At 36.0% G+C, this 17,150-nt stretch overlaps 1 protein-coding gene across 1 annotated transcript; it reads right to left on the reverse strand.

The window, feature by feature from the left end:
• Nucleotides 1-12,918: 12,918 nt before the first annotated feature.
• Nucleotides 12,919-13,857, reverse strand: LOC138827814 (olfactory receptor 2B6-like). Its single transcript, XM_070023426.1, has one exon. It carries the CDS (start codon nt 13,855-13,857, stop codon nt 12,919-12,921), a length of 939 nt encoding a protein of 312 aa, XP_069879527.1.
• Nucleotides 13,858-17,150: the final 3,293 nt, after the last annotated feature.

The raw sequence follows: 17,150 nt of genomic DNA on the forward strand, positions 1-17,150 counted from the left end.
TCTCTTCACTTTATTTCCTACAATAATAGAGTAGCCTTAACAAAGGTGGCATAGAGAGAAATGACAGAGTTTTATGTTACATAAGCAACATTAATATATACAATGGAATAGTAAGTCAACTTGAAATACCATAAAGGATCTGCTACTAGATCCTGATGCTAAAAATTAAAACAAGTTATGTTAAATAAGTAATCCAATACCTTCACACAGAATTTCTTCTTCTGTAGGCAAGGCTGACACTATCTGAAGTACTGAGGTAGTGACAGTATAAAATAAGAAGGACAGAAAAAACTTGGAGTTATACAATCATCAAAATAGATGTGGCCACCTTGATTTAGTTACTAGTCTTCTCAAAAAAATTACGTCTTCTCCTGTTGCAACAATGAGAAATACAAGTTGTCATGTCCAAAACGAGCTTTACAACATCGGTGCGGGGGGGGGGGGGGGGGGAGGAGAAGGATTGGGATTGGGGCGGGGGGGGGGGGGGGGGGGGGGGGCTAGGAAGGGATGTGAAGGGTAAACCAAAGGAGGAGGGTGCAATGCTTGGTAAGAAATGTACGCATTATCCTGCCCATGTAATTGTAACCCCTCTGTACAGTATGTTCACAAATAAAATTAAATTAAATTTAAAAAAATTACATCTTCTGTACAGGGAGAGAGAAGACTCTGAATTTAAAAAAAACTATGTTGGGTATTTGAAATGAAGAAATTTAAAAGCTATGCCATGTTTACATAACTATTAGTGAGACATTCATTTTCAAAGTTGGAAAACTTAAGGTCCTAAGCATCCTTCAAGAATGATTTATTTTTGCATTATATACTTCTCCATAATTATTTGGCCAAACTTTATATATATATATATATATATATATAGTTGGGCTTGAACTCTGCGCCTGGGTGCTGTCCTTGAGCTCTTCAGCTCAAGGCAAGCACTCTACCACTTGAGCTACAGTGCTACTTCCAGTTTTCTGGTGGTTAACTGGAGATAAGAGTCTTATGGATTTTCCTGCCTGGGCTGGCTTTGAACCGCAATCCTCAGATCTCAGCCCCCTGGGTAGCTAGGATTACAGGCACGAGCCACCGGCACCCAGAGGTATTTAATATTTTATATTGAATTTTCATTGCTTATCTATTCTGTGGAGAATTTATTTTATCAATGGTATTATTTTCTTTCATTTCATGCATTTTATTTGTTTATGTGGTACTGAGCAATTGATCCCAGGGCCTCATTCACGCTAGGCAAACACTCTGCCACTAAGCCCCATTCCCAGTCATTTCATGTGTTTTAAAATTGTTATTATAGAGGCAAATCCCAGAGGAGTTACAGTTACATAGGTCAGATAAAGAGTGCATTTCTTTTTGAACAGTGTCACCTCTTCCCATGCTCTTTCCCAGTTCTTACCTCCCATCCCTAACCACAAGTTGTATAGTTCATTTTCAACATAGTGTCTATTGAGTATCACTGTTTCAATTGTTCACCCTTTATCCCACTATTTCTGTGTTCCTGCCTTAACCTTCCCAAATATAAATGAACAAATGAGACAGCAACAAAGAAAAAAACCTCTTCTTTCCATTTCCTGGAATTCATTTCGATAAATACTATTTATTATTGTTTATTAGTGTAAGTCTTGTAGAGTTATTAGGGACACAATTGTTTTACATAATTACATTTTTCAATTTTCAATTACTTGTAACCCTGTCAAATGAGATGCTTATTCAAGCTAAGTGAATTGAAATCTCAATGTTACTTTTCTTTTTCAGGATATATATTTCTTTGTTTTTCATCTAAAATGACATTGATCTAAGGATGAGAGAAAGAAAGAAATGATTTGAGAAAGGATGAGTTAAATTTCATTTGTCTATTTACTTTCATTAGTGTTTCAAAGAAAGCAAAAATCTTCTGCAAAGGGATATTTAGATGTCAAGTTAAGATAACATCTCACTGATGATATTCATTTTTATGCTTATAGTCAGATTTCATTATCCCAGATTATATTTTGAGGCTACAAGATAAAATTTCCTTACCCTTTTTTTTGGAAAAAAATCTCAAAATTACTGGGAGTTGCCATCCAAAATTACTTTGCGCCAACATGTGAACCTTGCCCTTCCACTGTACATTATTGTGAAGTAAAAATAACAATGTCATAATTATTATAAAATAATTTCAACAAGTTCTTAATGTGCCATTTATGTTAAACTCTTCTATAAATCTCTTCATCTTTTTAAGTCATCTATTGCTCACCCCAAGGATTACAACAAAGGGCACGTCATATCCATATCTTAGACTATTTTACGATATATAGTCTAGTGTTCTGCTAAATAACTGGGGATAATCTAAATATCAACCAGTTCTCTCTATGCCTTAAGTTAGATGTTGTGATCATTAATGAACATGGCACGTTAATAGTCTACAGAAAGCATCAGTGTTCTAACAACGTCATCTGAAGTACTGTGGCCCCTACAAATTGTTTGAGCCCAATCATCAAAATGTAATATGTGCACAGTCAGTTTAGAATCATCTCTTACATAAATTATTTTTCATGAATATTCTGTTTTGTACATGAGATATGAAATAAAAAGTGTTACTTGATTATGAAATTGCAATCCTGAATATTGCAATCTACCTACATAACAGAAAAATTGTGATACTATACCTACTACAAATTCATTTAGCACTGCTAGATTTGTCTATCATAAATATACTAGCTTGATCTATCCACCGACTTTTTAAAGAGAAATTCAAAATTTGAATATCCAACAATTTTTCTATAACTCCTTTGATCTAACTCTAAAAACAGTGTTCATTCAGAATGCCTAAGCAACAATAGAAAATTGGTGCTCTTTGAAAGGCCTTTTATATTATTTGCTTATTTTTTAAATTACTAATGTACTTTATTGTTGTTATAGAGGTGATGTATGAAGGGATTACAATTACATGTGTCAGGTTATGATACATTTCCTTTCATACAATATCTTCTGTTCTCTCATTCTCTCCCAATCCCTCCCCTGTCTCCACTCAGGAGTGGTATAGTTCATTTTCATCAGTGTCCAGTGAGCTCCATTGCTGCACTTTTTCCCTCGAGTTATGTATCCTTCCCCCAACCCTTCCAAAGATGTACAAAGGAATACACCATAGATAAGGTAATGAAGACAGAGCTAATTTTTAAAAACCTAACACCTAAAAAAGAAAAAGAAAATAAAACAAGTTTCTTGTTTCCATAGCTTAGAGTTCATTTCAGTATGTATATTATTTTATATAAATAGGAAGGGGCACTTAGGTATTGTACCTTTGAGTTTTATTAATTGCCTTAATAAGAGCAATTTTGTTTGTGAGTGGTGATCCCTTTGAATTTTGCTCTTGTTCATGGTATTTTCCTTTGGAGTTTATTTAAAGTCTATGTTTCTATTGCTGGATTTCTCATGTTTCATGGGGTTGTTTCCATGCTATTTCATTATGTTTAATTTTTGAATTCCATAACTTTTGATTTTGTATTTCCAGTGACTTTTTAATCATTATGTCAGTACCTAGGAATCATCCAGAACTATTCAACATTTCTTCAATACAGCCACCTGGCTGTATGTAACATCTTGTTTGTATTTCCACACACTTTTATTCCATTTATTTTATTCCATTGTACCTATTCATACTTTGTTATTATCACACTATATTTCATTTATACTTAAAACACAATTTAGCTTTATACTTTGTAAAGCACAAGAAGAAATAAAATAATTTTGAGACCATAACACTTGAATAAAACACGTATATTCATCAAATTCTGAAAATATATTTTAGAAACTTAAATGACTGAAGATTTATCATTTTGTTTCTAGGGAAAAAAGCTCTTGCTGAAACTTAAATGCTTTTTAAATGAGACCAAGAAATAAATTAATTACAAATAAAAGTCTAATTGTTCCTGAGAGCCACTGAATGAAGTCTTTCCAAAGATTAGAAGATGCTCCCTGAAATACATTGCTATTTCCTTTTTTTAAAAATTATAATTTTTCTTTTTATTATATGTAAGTAGTTGTACAAAGGAGTTGTCATTTAACAAAGTAGTTTAGGAGTATAACATACTGATCAAGTATACTGATCAAGTATAACAGCTGATCAATATCAGCTTTCTCAGCATTCTTACACATTCCTCTCCTACCCATTCCTTCCCTCACTGTTCATAATTCTGTAGGATATACGTTAGGTTCTTGACTGCATTCTCCCCTTCTTTCTTCATTCCTCTACTCCTCTCTCCTTGATCCCACATGCACCAGCTTCCTGGTGTTTAATTTTGCTGAACTTTGATTTTCTTTGACATGTGCATTAGGCCCTGTGATCTGCTCATGTTCCAACCTTCCCTGAGGATGTGTGACCTTGGAAAACAATGATCACTTTACCCACCTTATTTTGATAATCTTTGATACAAAATATGAAGGAAGACACTTGCGTTGTTCAAACTCTAAGAAGAGGACAGAGAAATTTGCTACAGGACTGTTATATACTAAGTAGAAAAATGCTTAGTTAAGGAAGGCAATATAGAAAAAACTCACAGAGGTGTGTGAGTATGTTATTTGACTGCTATGTCTGAGGCCCCTTGAGCATTATTTCTTTGTAGGACACTCATAAATTAATCTTCCAGATCAGACAGATCCTGGGAATAGAACTCTCTATGGAAATATTTCTGTGCACAATTAGGAATCAGCTGAACTGAGTCAGTAGCAAGAATCTCCTGTTGTTGGATGTGGTTTGAAATAAACTGGTTCAACTTCCCAGCACACTGAACACTACCTTAAACTTGATGCACTTGTAGGATAAATAATTCTGAGGAATTTAAGTGAGAATTTCTTGAAGTTTTTACTTTACTGAACAAGAATATTTTTAAAAACTAGACCATTTTTAGTCATACAAATGATTACAACATGAAGATGGAATCAAGTGTTTACTTATCGTAACATTCATGATCATTGACTTTCTGTTTCTATCCAGTGCCCTTTCATCAAAGAGGTGATGCACAGAGGGGTTATAATTACACAAGTCAGATAATGAGTACATTTCCTTTCATATAGTATCTTCTATTCCCTCCTTCTCTCTCAGTCCCTCCCTCCTGTCTCCACCCATGAATTGAATAGTTCACTTTCATCAGTGTCCAATGGGCTCCACTGCTGCATTGTTCATCGCTTTTCCCTGGAGTTCTATACCTTCCCCCCAAGCCTTCCAAAGATGTACACTTGAATATGCTATACATAATGTTAAGAAGAATCATCAAAAACTAAAATAAAAAAAGGAAGAAAAATAGAGCTCTCTTGTTTCCATATCTTCATTCAATTTGTATATTATTTTATATAAACATGAAGAGCACTTAGTTCTTTTGCTTTGTGTTTCTCTCTTTAGAGTATCCTCTTTTGGTCTTGCTGTATCTATAATCCTATATAATCTATCATATCCTCACAGTGCATTTTAGATATAATTTCTGTATACTAGACAGAACATGTGCTGTTTAGCTCTCCAAGCTTGGCTTGACTCACTTAACATGATGTGGTCTAGTTGCATCCATTTGCTTGAAGATGACATTATTTTATTCTTTCTAATGGCTGTGTAAAATTCCATTTGTGTAGGATACCACATATTTTGGATCTACTCATCTATTGCGGAGCATCCAGGCTGTTTCCGTATCTTGGTTATTGTGAATAGTGAGGCAATAAACATGGATGTGCAGGTGTCCTTATCATATATTGGCTCATGGTGTTCAGGATAGATGCCCAGGAGTGGTATGGCTGAGTCGTAAGGAAGGCCTATATTTAGTTTTTGTTTGTTTGTCAGTCATTGGGGCCTGAACTCTGGGCTTTTCAGATCAAGGCTAGCACTCTACCACTTGAGCCACAGCACCACTTCTGGCCTTTTCTGCTTATGTGGTGCTAGTAATTGAACCCAGGGCCTCATGAATGAAAGGCAAGCACTCTACCACTGAGCCAACTTCCCAGACCCTATGTTTAGTTTTCTGAGGAACCTCCAGACTGCTGTTTACATTCTCACCAACAATGGGAATCCCTGCCAATATTGGCTGTTTTCAAATTCACAATGTTGGCCAATCTAACTGTGGTGAAATAGAATCTCAGAGTTGTTTTGATTTGCATTTCCTTTATGGCCAGGGATGTTGAGCATTTCCTCATATGTTTCTTTGCCATTCTTATCTCTTCTTCTGAGAAGTCTCCCTTCCCTATTTAATGATTGGTTTCTTAGGTTTGGGAGGGCTTAGTTTCTTGAGCTCCTGCTATATATTGGATATTATTAGGCCTTTGTCTTATATATTTCTGGTAAAGATCTTCTCCTAGTCTGTCAGCTGTCACTTTTAGTTTTCTACATATGGATACCCAGTTTTCCCAACACCAACTGCGGAAGAGGCTATTTTTCCCCCACTGTGTATGTCAGATAACTGTAATTGTATGGTTTTATTTCTGTATCTTCTGATCTGTTCCATTGATCTTCATATCTATTTTTGTGCCAATACCAAGCTGTTTTTGTTATTATAGCTCTGTAGTAGAGTTTGAGGTCTGGTATTGTGATACCACTCACATTGATATTTTCCCTAGAAATGCTTTAGCTAGTCTAGTTCTTTTGCAGTTCCATATGAATTGTTGAGTCATTTTGTCAATCTCAGTAAAGAATGTCACTGTTATTTTGATGGTAATTGTATTGAATTTGTATATCATTTTTGGCAATATGTCCATTTTCACAATATTGATGCTACCTTATCCATGAACATGTAAGGGCTTCCCATTTCCAGGTTCCCTTTTTTATTTTTTTTTTATTTTTTTTTATTTTTATTTATTTTTTTTTTTTTTTGTCGGTCGTGGGGCTTGAACTCTGGGCCTGGGCGCTGTCCCTCAGCTCTTCAGCTCAAGGCGAGCGCTCTACCACTTGAGCTACAGCGCCACTTCCGGTTTTCTGGTGGTTTATTGGAGATAGGAGTTTCACGGTCTCTCCTGCCCGGGCTGGCTTTGAACCGCGATCCTCAGATCTCAGCCTCCTGAGTAGCTAGGATTACAGGCGTGAGCCACCAGCGCCCAGCTTCCCTTCTTTATTTATTTCTTCTTTTATAGTTTTTGCCATAAAGATCTTTTATATCTTTGATTAAGTTAATTTCTAGGTATATGCCAACAATGTAGAAGCAGAAAGGGAAATCATGAAAACAACCCTATTTGAAATAGCCAATAATATATATAATATATAATATACATAAATAATATATATATTATATTAGTCGGCGAATGTTTGTGGGTTCATTTTGTATCCTGCTACTTTGCTAGGTCATTGATCAGCTGTACAAGTCTTTTGGGTCCTTTAAGTACAAGATCATGTCATCTGAAAATAGGGATAGTTTCACTTGTTCTTTCCCTTTGTGAATCCTTTTCATGTCCTTTTCTTGCCTTATTGCTCTGGCTAGGAATTCCAGAACTATATTGAAGAGGAATGGAAAGAGTGGACATCCTTGCCTTGTTCCTGATTTTAGGGAAAATGGTTTAAGTTTCTTGCCATTCAGTATAATGTTGGCTGTTAGTCTGTCATATATAGCCTTTATGATTTTAGAGGTATATTCCTTCTATCCCTAGATTCCCCAAAGATTCTAACATGAATGGTTGTATTTTGTTGAAGGCTCTTTCTGCATCTATTGAGATCATCATGTGCTTCCTTCTTTGGCTTGTTGATGTGGCAAATTACATTTATTGATTTGCATTTATTAAAACAGCCTTTCATCTGTGGGATGAAGCCTATTTGGTTATAATGTATGAATCTTTTTTTTTGTTTCTGGAGATTCTGATGGCTAGTATTTTATTGGAGAGTTTTGCACCTGTGTTCATCACTGAAATTGGTCTGTAGTTCCCTTCTTTTGTTGGATCTTTGCCTAGTTCGAGATTCATGTGATATTGGTTTTATACAATGAATTTGAGATTGATCCTTCTGTTTCTATTTCATGGAAACTTTGAGAAGTATTGGTATTAGTTAATCTTTAAAAATAATAGAATTCAGCTATGAGATCAATCCAGACCTTGGCTTTTCCTTGCTGGAAGACTTCTGATTACTTCCTCAATTTCATTGTGTGTTATATCCCTGTTTAACTGGTTTATATCTTCTTAGTTAAGTTTAAACAGTTTGTATGTCTCTAGAAATTTGTCCATATATACTAGATTTCCCTTCTTTTTTGAGTACAGATTTTAAAAGTAGTCCTTTATAATCATTTGGATTTTGAGGGTGTTTGTTATAATGTTTCCTGTGGCATCACTAATTTCATTTATTTGAATCTCCTCTCTTCATCAGTCATGCTAGTGGTCTGTCAGTTTTTTTCAGAGAATCAGCTTTTTCTTTCAATGATTTTATTTATAGTTTTTAATCGCTATTTAATTGATCTCTGCCCTAATCTTGGCTATCTCACTTTATTTAATAGTTTTGTTTGGTTTGTTCTTGTTTCTCTAGTCATTTTAGTTGCATCCTGAGGTTATTTACTTGAGCTGCTTCTGTTTTCTTTATGTGTCCACTTAGAGCTATAAACATTCCACTCAGCACTGATTTGGCTGTATCCCAGAGGAGATATTGCGATGTTTTCATTTTCCTTGAATTTCAAAAACTTTCTAATTTCTTCCTTTATTTCTTCTGTGACTCGTGTGTTATTCAATAGTGTGTTATTCAGTAAACATGGGTCTGGGTTTTCTCTACCATATGTTTTGTTGTTGAGAACTAGTATGATTCCACTGTAGTTATATAAGATGCAAAGTGTAATCTGTTATCTCTGTTATCTGTTATGCTTAGGCTCTTTGCTTAGGTTCCTATGATATGATCAATATTGGTGAATGCTCCTTGGGCTCCTGAGAAGAATATGAATTGCATTGTTTGTTGGATGGAAAATTTTGTAGATATCTGCTAAGTCCATTTGGGTTATAATGTCATTTAATTCAGAAGGTTCTTTGCTTATCTTTTGTTTGGTTGACCTGTCTTTTAGTGAGGAGTGGAGCGTTAAAATTTCCCACAATTATTGTTATGGATTATAATGTTCTATAAGTTCAAAAGTGTCTGTTTAATGTCTTTGGGCACTCCATTGTTTGGTGCTCCTAAATATTGGCCACTGTGATTTCCTCTTCATAGATTTTCTCCCTTTATTACTGTTATGACTTTCCTTATATCTTTGTACTGATTTTAATGAAAATCTATTTAATTGGATACCAATATGGCTACTTCTGCCTTCTTGCAAGATGCATTTGCATGAAAGATCTTTTTCCATCCCTTCACTCAGAATTGCTTTTTATCTTTGACTGTGAGATGGGTCTCTTGGACACATTAGATGCTACTCTACTTCTTTTGGGTGGAGAATTGAGTCTATTGATATTTTAGGTTATTATGGATTGATGTGTTATGTTTCCTACCATTTTCTTGATTTCCTGTATTTTACTTCATTCCTCTTTCTGTGCTTACTATACATCTTCTAGTGATTTCCTTGACTTAGATTGTTATCTTCAGATTGTATGCTTCCCTTTAGTATTCATTGTAATGCTGGTTTCATGTTCATGAATTCCTTTCATTTTTGTTTATCATGGAAGATCTTGGTTCCATCAAATGAGAATGATAGCTTCTCTGAATATACCAGTTTGAATGGACAGATGTTGATCTTCCAGGCTCTTCTTGCAGTGAGGGGTTGTGTGGAAAGATCTGCTGTGATTCTGATCATTTTTTTCACTATAATATAGTGATTGATTTTGCTGCATTTAAAATTAACTCTTTGTTTCTTAAGTCCACAGTTTTCAAGAATATCTTCTTGGATCTTGTTTAATAGTTTTGTATTCCTCAGCCAGGTGGGTAAGATTTTTCTCTCTTGAGATTGGGGATATTTTCTGTTATTATTTTGTTGAATAGGTTTTCAATGACTCCAGTTTTGAATTCTGGTTGTTCCAAGTCTCTGGGTAGCCTGATTACACAGATCATTCTTTGTCAAGTACTCAGAGGTTTAAACATATTTTGTGTTTTATATGTCATACTTCAACATATCTGGATGCTATTGCTCCTTTAAAAATGCTTTGTTTTATATCATATTCGGCTTTCAGATTTCCACACATTTTTCTGAAAAAAGTATTTTCTTTATCACCTAAAATAAAATACTCTAAAAATTTTATTTTAGGAATTTTTACTATCCTGGCATCTGAAATTATGAAAAGAAAACCTGTAGTTTATAGACATCTGAACTGTGTACATACACTGAAGCAAATATAAATGCTGGCTTAAAGAAACAAAGCCAATATTCATATCCATGTATTGGGCATGGATTTGAGCAAGAGTTGGGGATGCAAACAAACCAAAATTGACTTCGACTTTGTAATAAATCCATTGTCTTCCTCTTTCATATCCCTTGGAGCTATGCTTCTCTTTTAAACATTTGTTGGTATGATTTCTGATGATCTTTTACATACAACATGATTGGGAAGGATTGGATGGAGCCTATTAGTGCCTGCTATGTAGCCCTTTAGTATATTGGTTCTTGTTTCCTTGTCAGGGAGACTGGAAATTGTTATTCAGAGCTGGAGAGAGTATACATGTGTAGACTTCAACCTGAGAGCATCCCTAACAAAATAAAGGGAAAAATATAGTCTTTTTATATAAGCATAAATTCCCCAGAGGAGAAGAGGATTAGAGACACCATTGTAAATTGAATTGACTCCCTACTTTTATTATTAAAATTTATGTACATAAGAAGTACTTTATTTTTTTGTACAAAACTTGTATCTTGTAGTTTCATTGAGCTCAGTTATTGACTGTAATAATTTTTTGGTGAAGTTCATGTAATTCTGTCAATAAAAGATAGTCACTTTTATGTAAAAAAAGGTGTATTTTTGCAGTAACTTTGTATGGTTAATAAAAACTTTGTAAGGTTAATAAATAATAAATAATTACAAAAGTAAAACTTGAAAGGGATTCAATAAAAAAGGGGAGAATTTGGAATAATTTTTTTAAAATATTTGGAGTGGAAGGAGGCAGTAATAGAATTATTAACAACCTGAAAACTTTTCTGTGTATAAATTCTAATAAGAAGAAATGTCTTTTAAAATGTAAAAGATTTTATGTAAAAAATCAAAAATGTATAATTTATGGTATTTTATTTCTTTGATAATGTGAGTGCCTATTGATAATATAGTTTGGATGCATGAATTGTAAAACCTGTATTGTTGCAATTTGAACGTGCTAAAACACATAGCTAGGACTCACACCAAAAACTTTGAACTGCCACCAACTCTGAGCCAGCCTGAGGCCCAGAGTCTGCCTTTCTTGGGGCCAACAGCATATACCAGTCTGGGCCGCAGCCCTTCACTCCATGGCAAGTAGATGCCAATTTGGGATGGAGAAGGTGCCAGTCTGGGATTCCAGTATAGACAATTTCCTGCATTGCCCTGTAAGGTCCACACCTGTCCCAATTCGGCCCTCGGGTGGGGACACCTCCCACTAAAGCACAGTGGGAACCTGCACCCCTTCCCCAGTCTCAAATGAGATCCAGGAGCTGGAACGCCGCTCCTGGTCACTCTGAAAATAGGTTCCAGTTCAGGACTTGAGCCAGAAGGAGCTACCCACTATGACTAGTGGGAATCCGCTTTCCCCAGACACTGAACAGGGCCAAGGCACTGGACTACTGTGTACCACATAATGGAAACACACCACTGGGTCTAAATCTAGGCCAGGACACTGGCCTGCCCTGTACACTGCAGAGCCTTAACGACTGTCCAGGACACATTACATTATTTGCACCAGCCGGAGCTGAAGGTAGCCAGATGCAAAGTCTGACAGAGATCCACCCAGTTAGTGAATCACACTCCGCCAGTATACTTCACCATACCTAAAAGACCTTGACAATCCCTGAACCCAAATGTGTAAACCACAATGAAAGATTACAAAATTCATGAACACACAACAAACCGAATCCAAAAGCTAAGAATTCGGGGAAGGACCCTAGTGAGAGTGAAGGAGACATGATGGAAGACAAAAGAACCATTAAACTTTTTATGCTTCCAAGCTCTTTGTTGAGGCCAGTTCTCATGGTACCAGTTTCATTTTTTAATAAGGTGGGTAGCATTTCGATCTTTCTCTCCATATCTGTTTGGGTGACCTGTATATTCCTTGTTGTTTCCTCCTTGCATTCTTCTATTTGTTTTTGGCTAACACCTTTTATTTCGTTGGTCAGTAGCCTCATCATTACTTTAATGGTTCTTCACAAATTTGTTTGGTCGGTCATGGGGCTTGAACTCTGGGCCTGGGTGCTATCCCTCAGCTATTCAGCTTAAGCTAGCGCTCTACCACTTGAGCCATTTCTTGTTTTCTGGTGGTTAATTAGAGATAAGAGTTTCACAGACTTTCTTGCCTGGGCTGGCTTTGAACCAAGATCCTCAGATCTGAGCCTCTTGAGTAGCTAAGATTACAGGCATGAGCCACTGGCACCAGCTATTATTTTTTTCATTAAATTTTATTGTCAGGCTGATGTATAAACGGTTTACAGTTACATACATAAGGTAATGAGTACATTTCTTCTCAAACTTGTTACCCCTCTCTCATTTTTCTCCCATTTTCCCTTCCCTCAAACCTCTCACAAATTGTCTTTTTTTTTTTTTTTTTGCTTTAGTTAATTTTCAGAGAGAGTTTCATGTTTTCTATCAAGGAGGACTTTAACCAGAATCTTCTCTGCCTCTTAAGTAGGTGGGATTACTAGGTCACACTTGCTGACTTAAATCTTATTTGTAAAATATCCATAGCACAATGCCATAGTGATGCAAACTAGCTACATATAATTCTTGCTAACATGATTATAGAACACATAAGCAATGACACAGTTTACGAGATGAAAAATGGCTTTATCATAGAAACCTGAACGTTAAAATATTAATGTTTACAAACTTTCACTTTGAATGGGAGATGTCTCTCACCAGTTTATGTATTGCCCCTTTCACATCCTTATTTCTCAGGGTGTAGATGAAGGGGTTGAGGGTAGGAGTCACCACTCCATAGAAGAGAGCCATGAATTTGGGCTGGTCCCTTGTGATGGAGGAGGGAGGCTGAAAGTACATGCTAATGGCTGGACCATAAAATAACAAAACCACAATCAGATGGGAAGAACATGTTCCAAAGGCCTTTTTCCTTCCCTCTGAAGATTTAATCTTCAGTACAGCACGTCCAATGCTAGCATATGAGGCAAGTATTAAGCACAGAGGAATAGCTAATAGAATAGTGCATACTAAAAAGTTTCTAAGCTCAGTAGCCTTCTTCTCACCACAGGCAGTCATGATTATGACTGAAATCTCACATAACAAGTGATCTAGTATATTTGTGCCACACAGCGGCAGCTGTAACGTGAGAGCAGACTGAAACACAGCTATGATCACTCCACACAGCCACATAGTGGACACTAACAGGATGCAGAGGCGTTGGTTCATGATGAGAGTGTAGTGCAGAGGTCTGCAGATGGCCACATAGCGATCAAAGGACATAAGACCCAGGAGCAGACATTCTGTGGCCCCCATTATGTGAAATAAATAAAGCTGCACTACACACCCCACATAGCTGATGGTCTTCTTAGAGCTCCCCAGGTTAAACAGCATCTGAGGGACGATGCTGGTGGTGTAACACATGTCCAGAAAGGAGAGGTTGGTGAGGAAGAAATACATGGGGCTGTGGAGACGGGGATCTAACCTGGACACCAGGATGATGGTGATATTTCCCATCATGGCCATGGGGTATGTAATCAAAAGAATAAGGAAGAGAGAAAGCTCCAGCCACGGTCTATCAGCAAATCCTAGTAGAATGAACTCCTCAGGGTGACTTCCATTAATGAGAGCCATTCTCTTCACTTTATTTCACCTATGCCAGAGGAAGTGTTAGAAGAGGAAGTGTTAGAAAAATGGTAAAAAAAAAAAAAAAAAAAGCCAAAAATGGCACATTGGTTGCATAGTCATAGAAATAGGATGATATAACCTGCTCTTAACATGTATCATCTAGCACTGGGTGACTTAAGATTCCTTCAGACAGGACCCTATTCAAGATAGTTATCTGAAGACATTCAGATATTGAATGTCCTCTTCTGTATGTGAGGCTGGCAATTCCTGATGACAATGGACATAAAAATCACTAGTGCTATACAGATCCAAACCCTCTAGACATGTCTGAGCATCTCAGAACTGCCAAAACCTATAGCAATTAGACTAGTAATGTATAAATTATTGCCAGAAATAAGTCACTGAGTATGTGAAAATAACCCCTATTTCAAAAGAAAATAAGATCCAGAAAAGCTCAATTCAGTACTAACTTGGGCATTTACAATTTTGATAGCCAGATTCATTTTATGATTGTGTCATCATCATTATCACCCCATCTACCATTATCACCACTACCAACACACACACACACACACACACACACACACACACACACACACACACACACACATACACACACACACACACACACACACACACACACACACACACATACCAGGAGGGCAAAAGGAAGCTTTTGGAGGTGATAGACTTGTGACAAATATTGTGGTGATAGCTTCCTCACCACCTCTCTGTAAGCATTAAAAGTGTATAGGTTTTTTTTAATGTCGATCTGCTCAAAAAAGCAATGAAACAAACTTAAGATATTTTATTGAAAATTAAAAATAGCAAACTAGTATCTCTAGTTCTATCCTTTTTGTCTCTTCCTCTACAAGTTGTGCTTTATGCAAGGTATGAATCTTCAAGTTTTTCTTGAAGATTATGAAGAAATAATTTGAAATTGTGTCCATGATTCAAAAGTTACTATACTAATTAAAATATTGGTTAGAACAGTTGGTATGAGAGTTGTTTCATGATTGCCTGAAAAATATCTCTTTGGAAGCAATCATTTAAGCCGATTTCTGCTATGAATCCAGTTGGAAAGAAAAGGTAATAATTTTTTGAAATATGATCCAATCTTTCACACATTACGGTAATAATTGTTAATAAAATAAATATTAATAAATATTTGTGTAATTAGTATAATAACATTAGTAATATTATTTTTACAGGGACATTGCTGTGTGTAAGCACAAATAACTTCTGACTAAAGAAGGCATCAGTTGGGCTGGGAAGGTGGCTCAGTGGTAGAGTGCTAGCTTGTATGCAGGAGGCCCTGGGTTTGATTCCTCAGCACAGAAAAAGCTGAAAAAGCTGGAAGTGGTGGCTCAAGTGGTCGAGTGCTAGCCTTGAGCTGAAGAGCCTGAGGGACAATGCTCAGGCCCAGAGTTCAGGCCCCAAGACCAACAAAAAAAAGGGGGGAATCAATGAAAAGTACCTAACAACAAAAAGAGGAACTCTTAAAATTAAAATTAATTGCATACAGTGAATTCCATACTGATTTCCATTATAGCTCCCCAAGATTAATTCAGGAAGTGATTAGAAATCCTTATAATGCCTAATCAAAGTCCCAAATAAAAATCCTCAGGTGATTTAATATTTCACATTATGAGAATTATAAATGGTTTAAAAGATCTGAGTCCTAAGTTATATCTACATTTAATATGTAAATTATATATAATTTATGAATTGTATATTCGTATATAAAGGCAAAAGCAAGTGATAAGAGTTTGGGACAGTTTTCTATATGTAAAAATATTCATAGTTTTATGCTATACATAAACTTTAATATGCAAAATGTATCAAGTAATATATATTAAAATATATAAAGATTAAAGAATAGCTTCATGTTCCCCCTTATAATAAAGAATAAATTTAAACATTTAAACATGTATAATCCTTTTTCTTCAGCCTTCTGAGAGGAAATCCTCAGAATCATCACATACGGGTCTTTAGATCTTTCTAGCTTTCTATAGATTTATTTTCCCAACCTAGGCACATGATTTTCAAAGAAGTACTAGAGATTGATGTTACCTCATTTCACCCTGGGCTCCCTTGATGTCCTATGTCTCTACGAGGGCAGAGTCCTCAGGGTGGAAACACACCCTGTTTAAGAGTTTGCCCTCCATGGCTGCCTCTCTCCCATGCTTTCCCTGCTATGTCATGGCCAACTCTGCTTGCCCCAAAGTGTGGCAAGGTAGAAATTCCCCTTCAGGACTCCTCCTTCTTGACCATGTGACTTCACATGAAGGGATGAAACTGTCCCCAGGGCTTAGTGCTTGTTTTAGTCTTTAATGAACATGCAGATGGCTCTTGATTATAGAGAAATGTAAACAGCAGCCAGGTAATTTTGTCCAATTTTGGACAAAAATTCCCAATATTGCCTGAAAGTCCAGTACAATGACATAGAAAAGACCAGCTGAGGAAACATTTGGGAACTATTCTATGAACTATATTTTTTCACTAATTCTGTCTCAACAGGTACAAAATGTTGAATAGGAAAGAAAATTAAATGCCCAGGAACTGAAACGTGTTTGTTAAGAATCTTTTTCTAGGTGGTAAGTGTAGTAAAAATAAAATTGTCTTCCCAACTGAATATCAAACAGTATTCCAATGGCCTTTTCTCACTCACACTTTGTGTTGTAATGAAGAACATAAACTTAGACATGGCTAAAATGGAAATCTTGATTCCCACTATATGAAATGTGCTATCACCAAGTTTTATTCACTGTATCACATGATATCAACATCAACCAATTGTTTGCTAGAATGCTAGAAGCTATCCTAATTATTTCTCTGCCTTCACTTTCAAAATGTGAATCATTCAAAATTCTATTTTCTCTATTTCTATTATTTAACATAAACCAAGCCACCCTCTTCTGAATTATACAAATGTCTCCTACCATTTATCCCTAAGCTAATTTGCTTCCTTGTTAGTCTCTCCTTCTCATCATCATCAAAAGGATTCTAGCCAAACCAAATAAATCAAACCAAACAAATCAAAAATACATGTTGTAATGCATGCTTGTCACCACTGTCTTCAGGAGGCTGAGAGAAGAGGATAATTTGAGGACAGGGCTGGGAAGGTGGCTTAGTGGTAGGGTGCTTACCCAGCACGCATGAGGTCCTGGGTTCAATTCCTTAGTAACACATAAACAAAAAATAAATACAAATTATTTTTAACTTTTTAAAATAGTTTTTAAAGAGTTGAGGATAGTCTGGCTTGCAGAATAAGAAGACCATATCCTAAAAAAAAAAAA

The sequence above is a fragment of the Dipodomys merriami genome, unplaced genomic scaffold, assembly GCF_024711535.1.
Source record: "Dipodomys merriami isolate MVZ:Mamm:240054 unplaced genomic scaffold, mDipMer1.0.p SCAF_16, whole genome shotgun sequence".
NCBI lineage: Eukaryota > Metazoa > Chordata > Mammalia > Rodentia > Heteromyidae > Dipodomys > Dipodomys merriami.

Excerpts from the sequence above, each read along its gene's own strand:
- LOC138827814 (XM_070023426.1), bottom strand. The coding sequence starts at position 13,857 with ATGGCTCTCATTAATGGAAGTCACCCTGAGGAGTTCATTCTACTAGGA.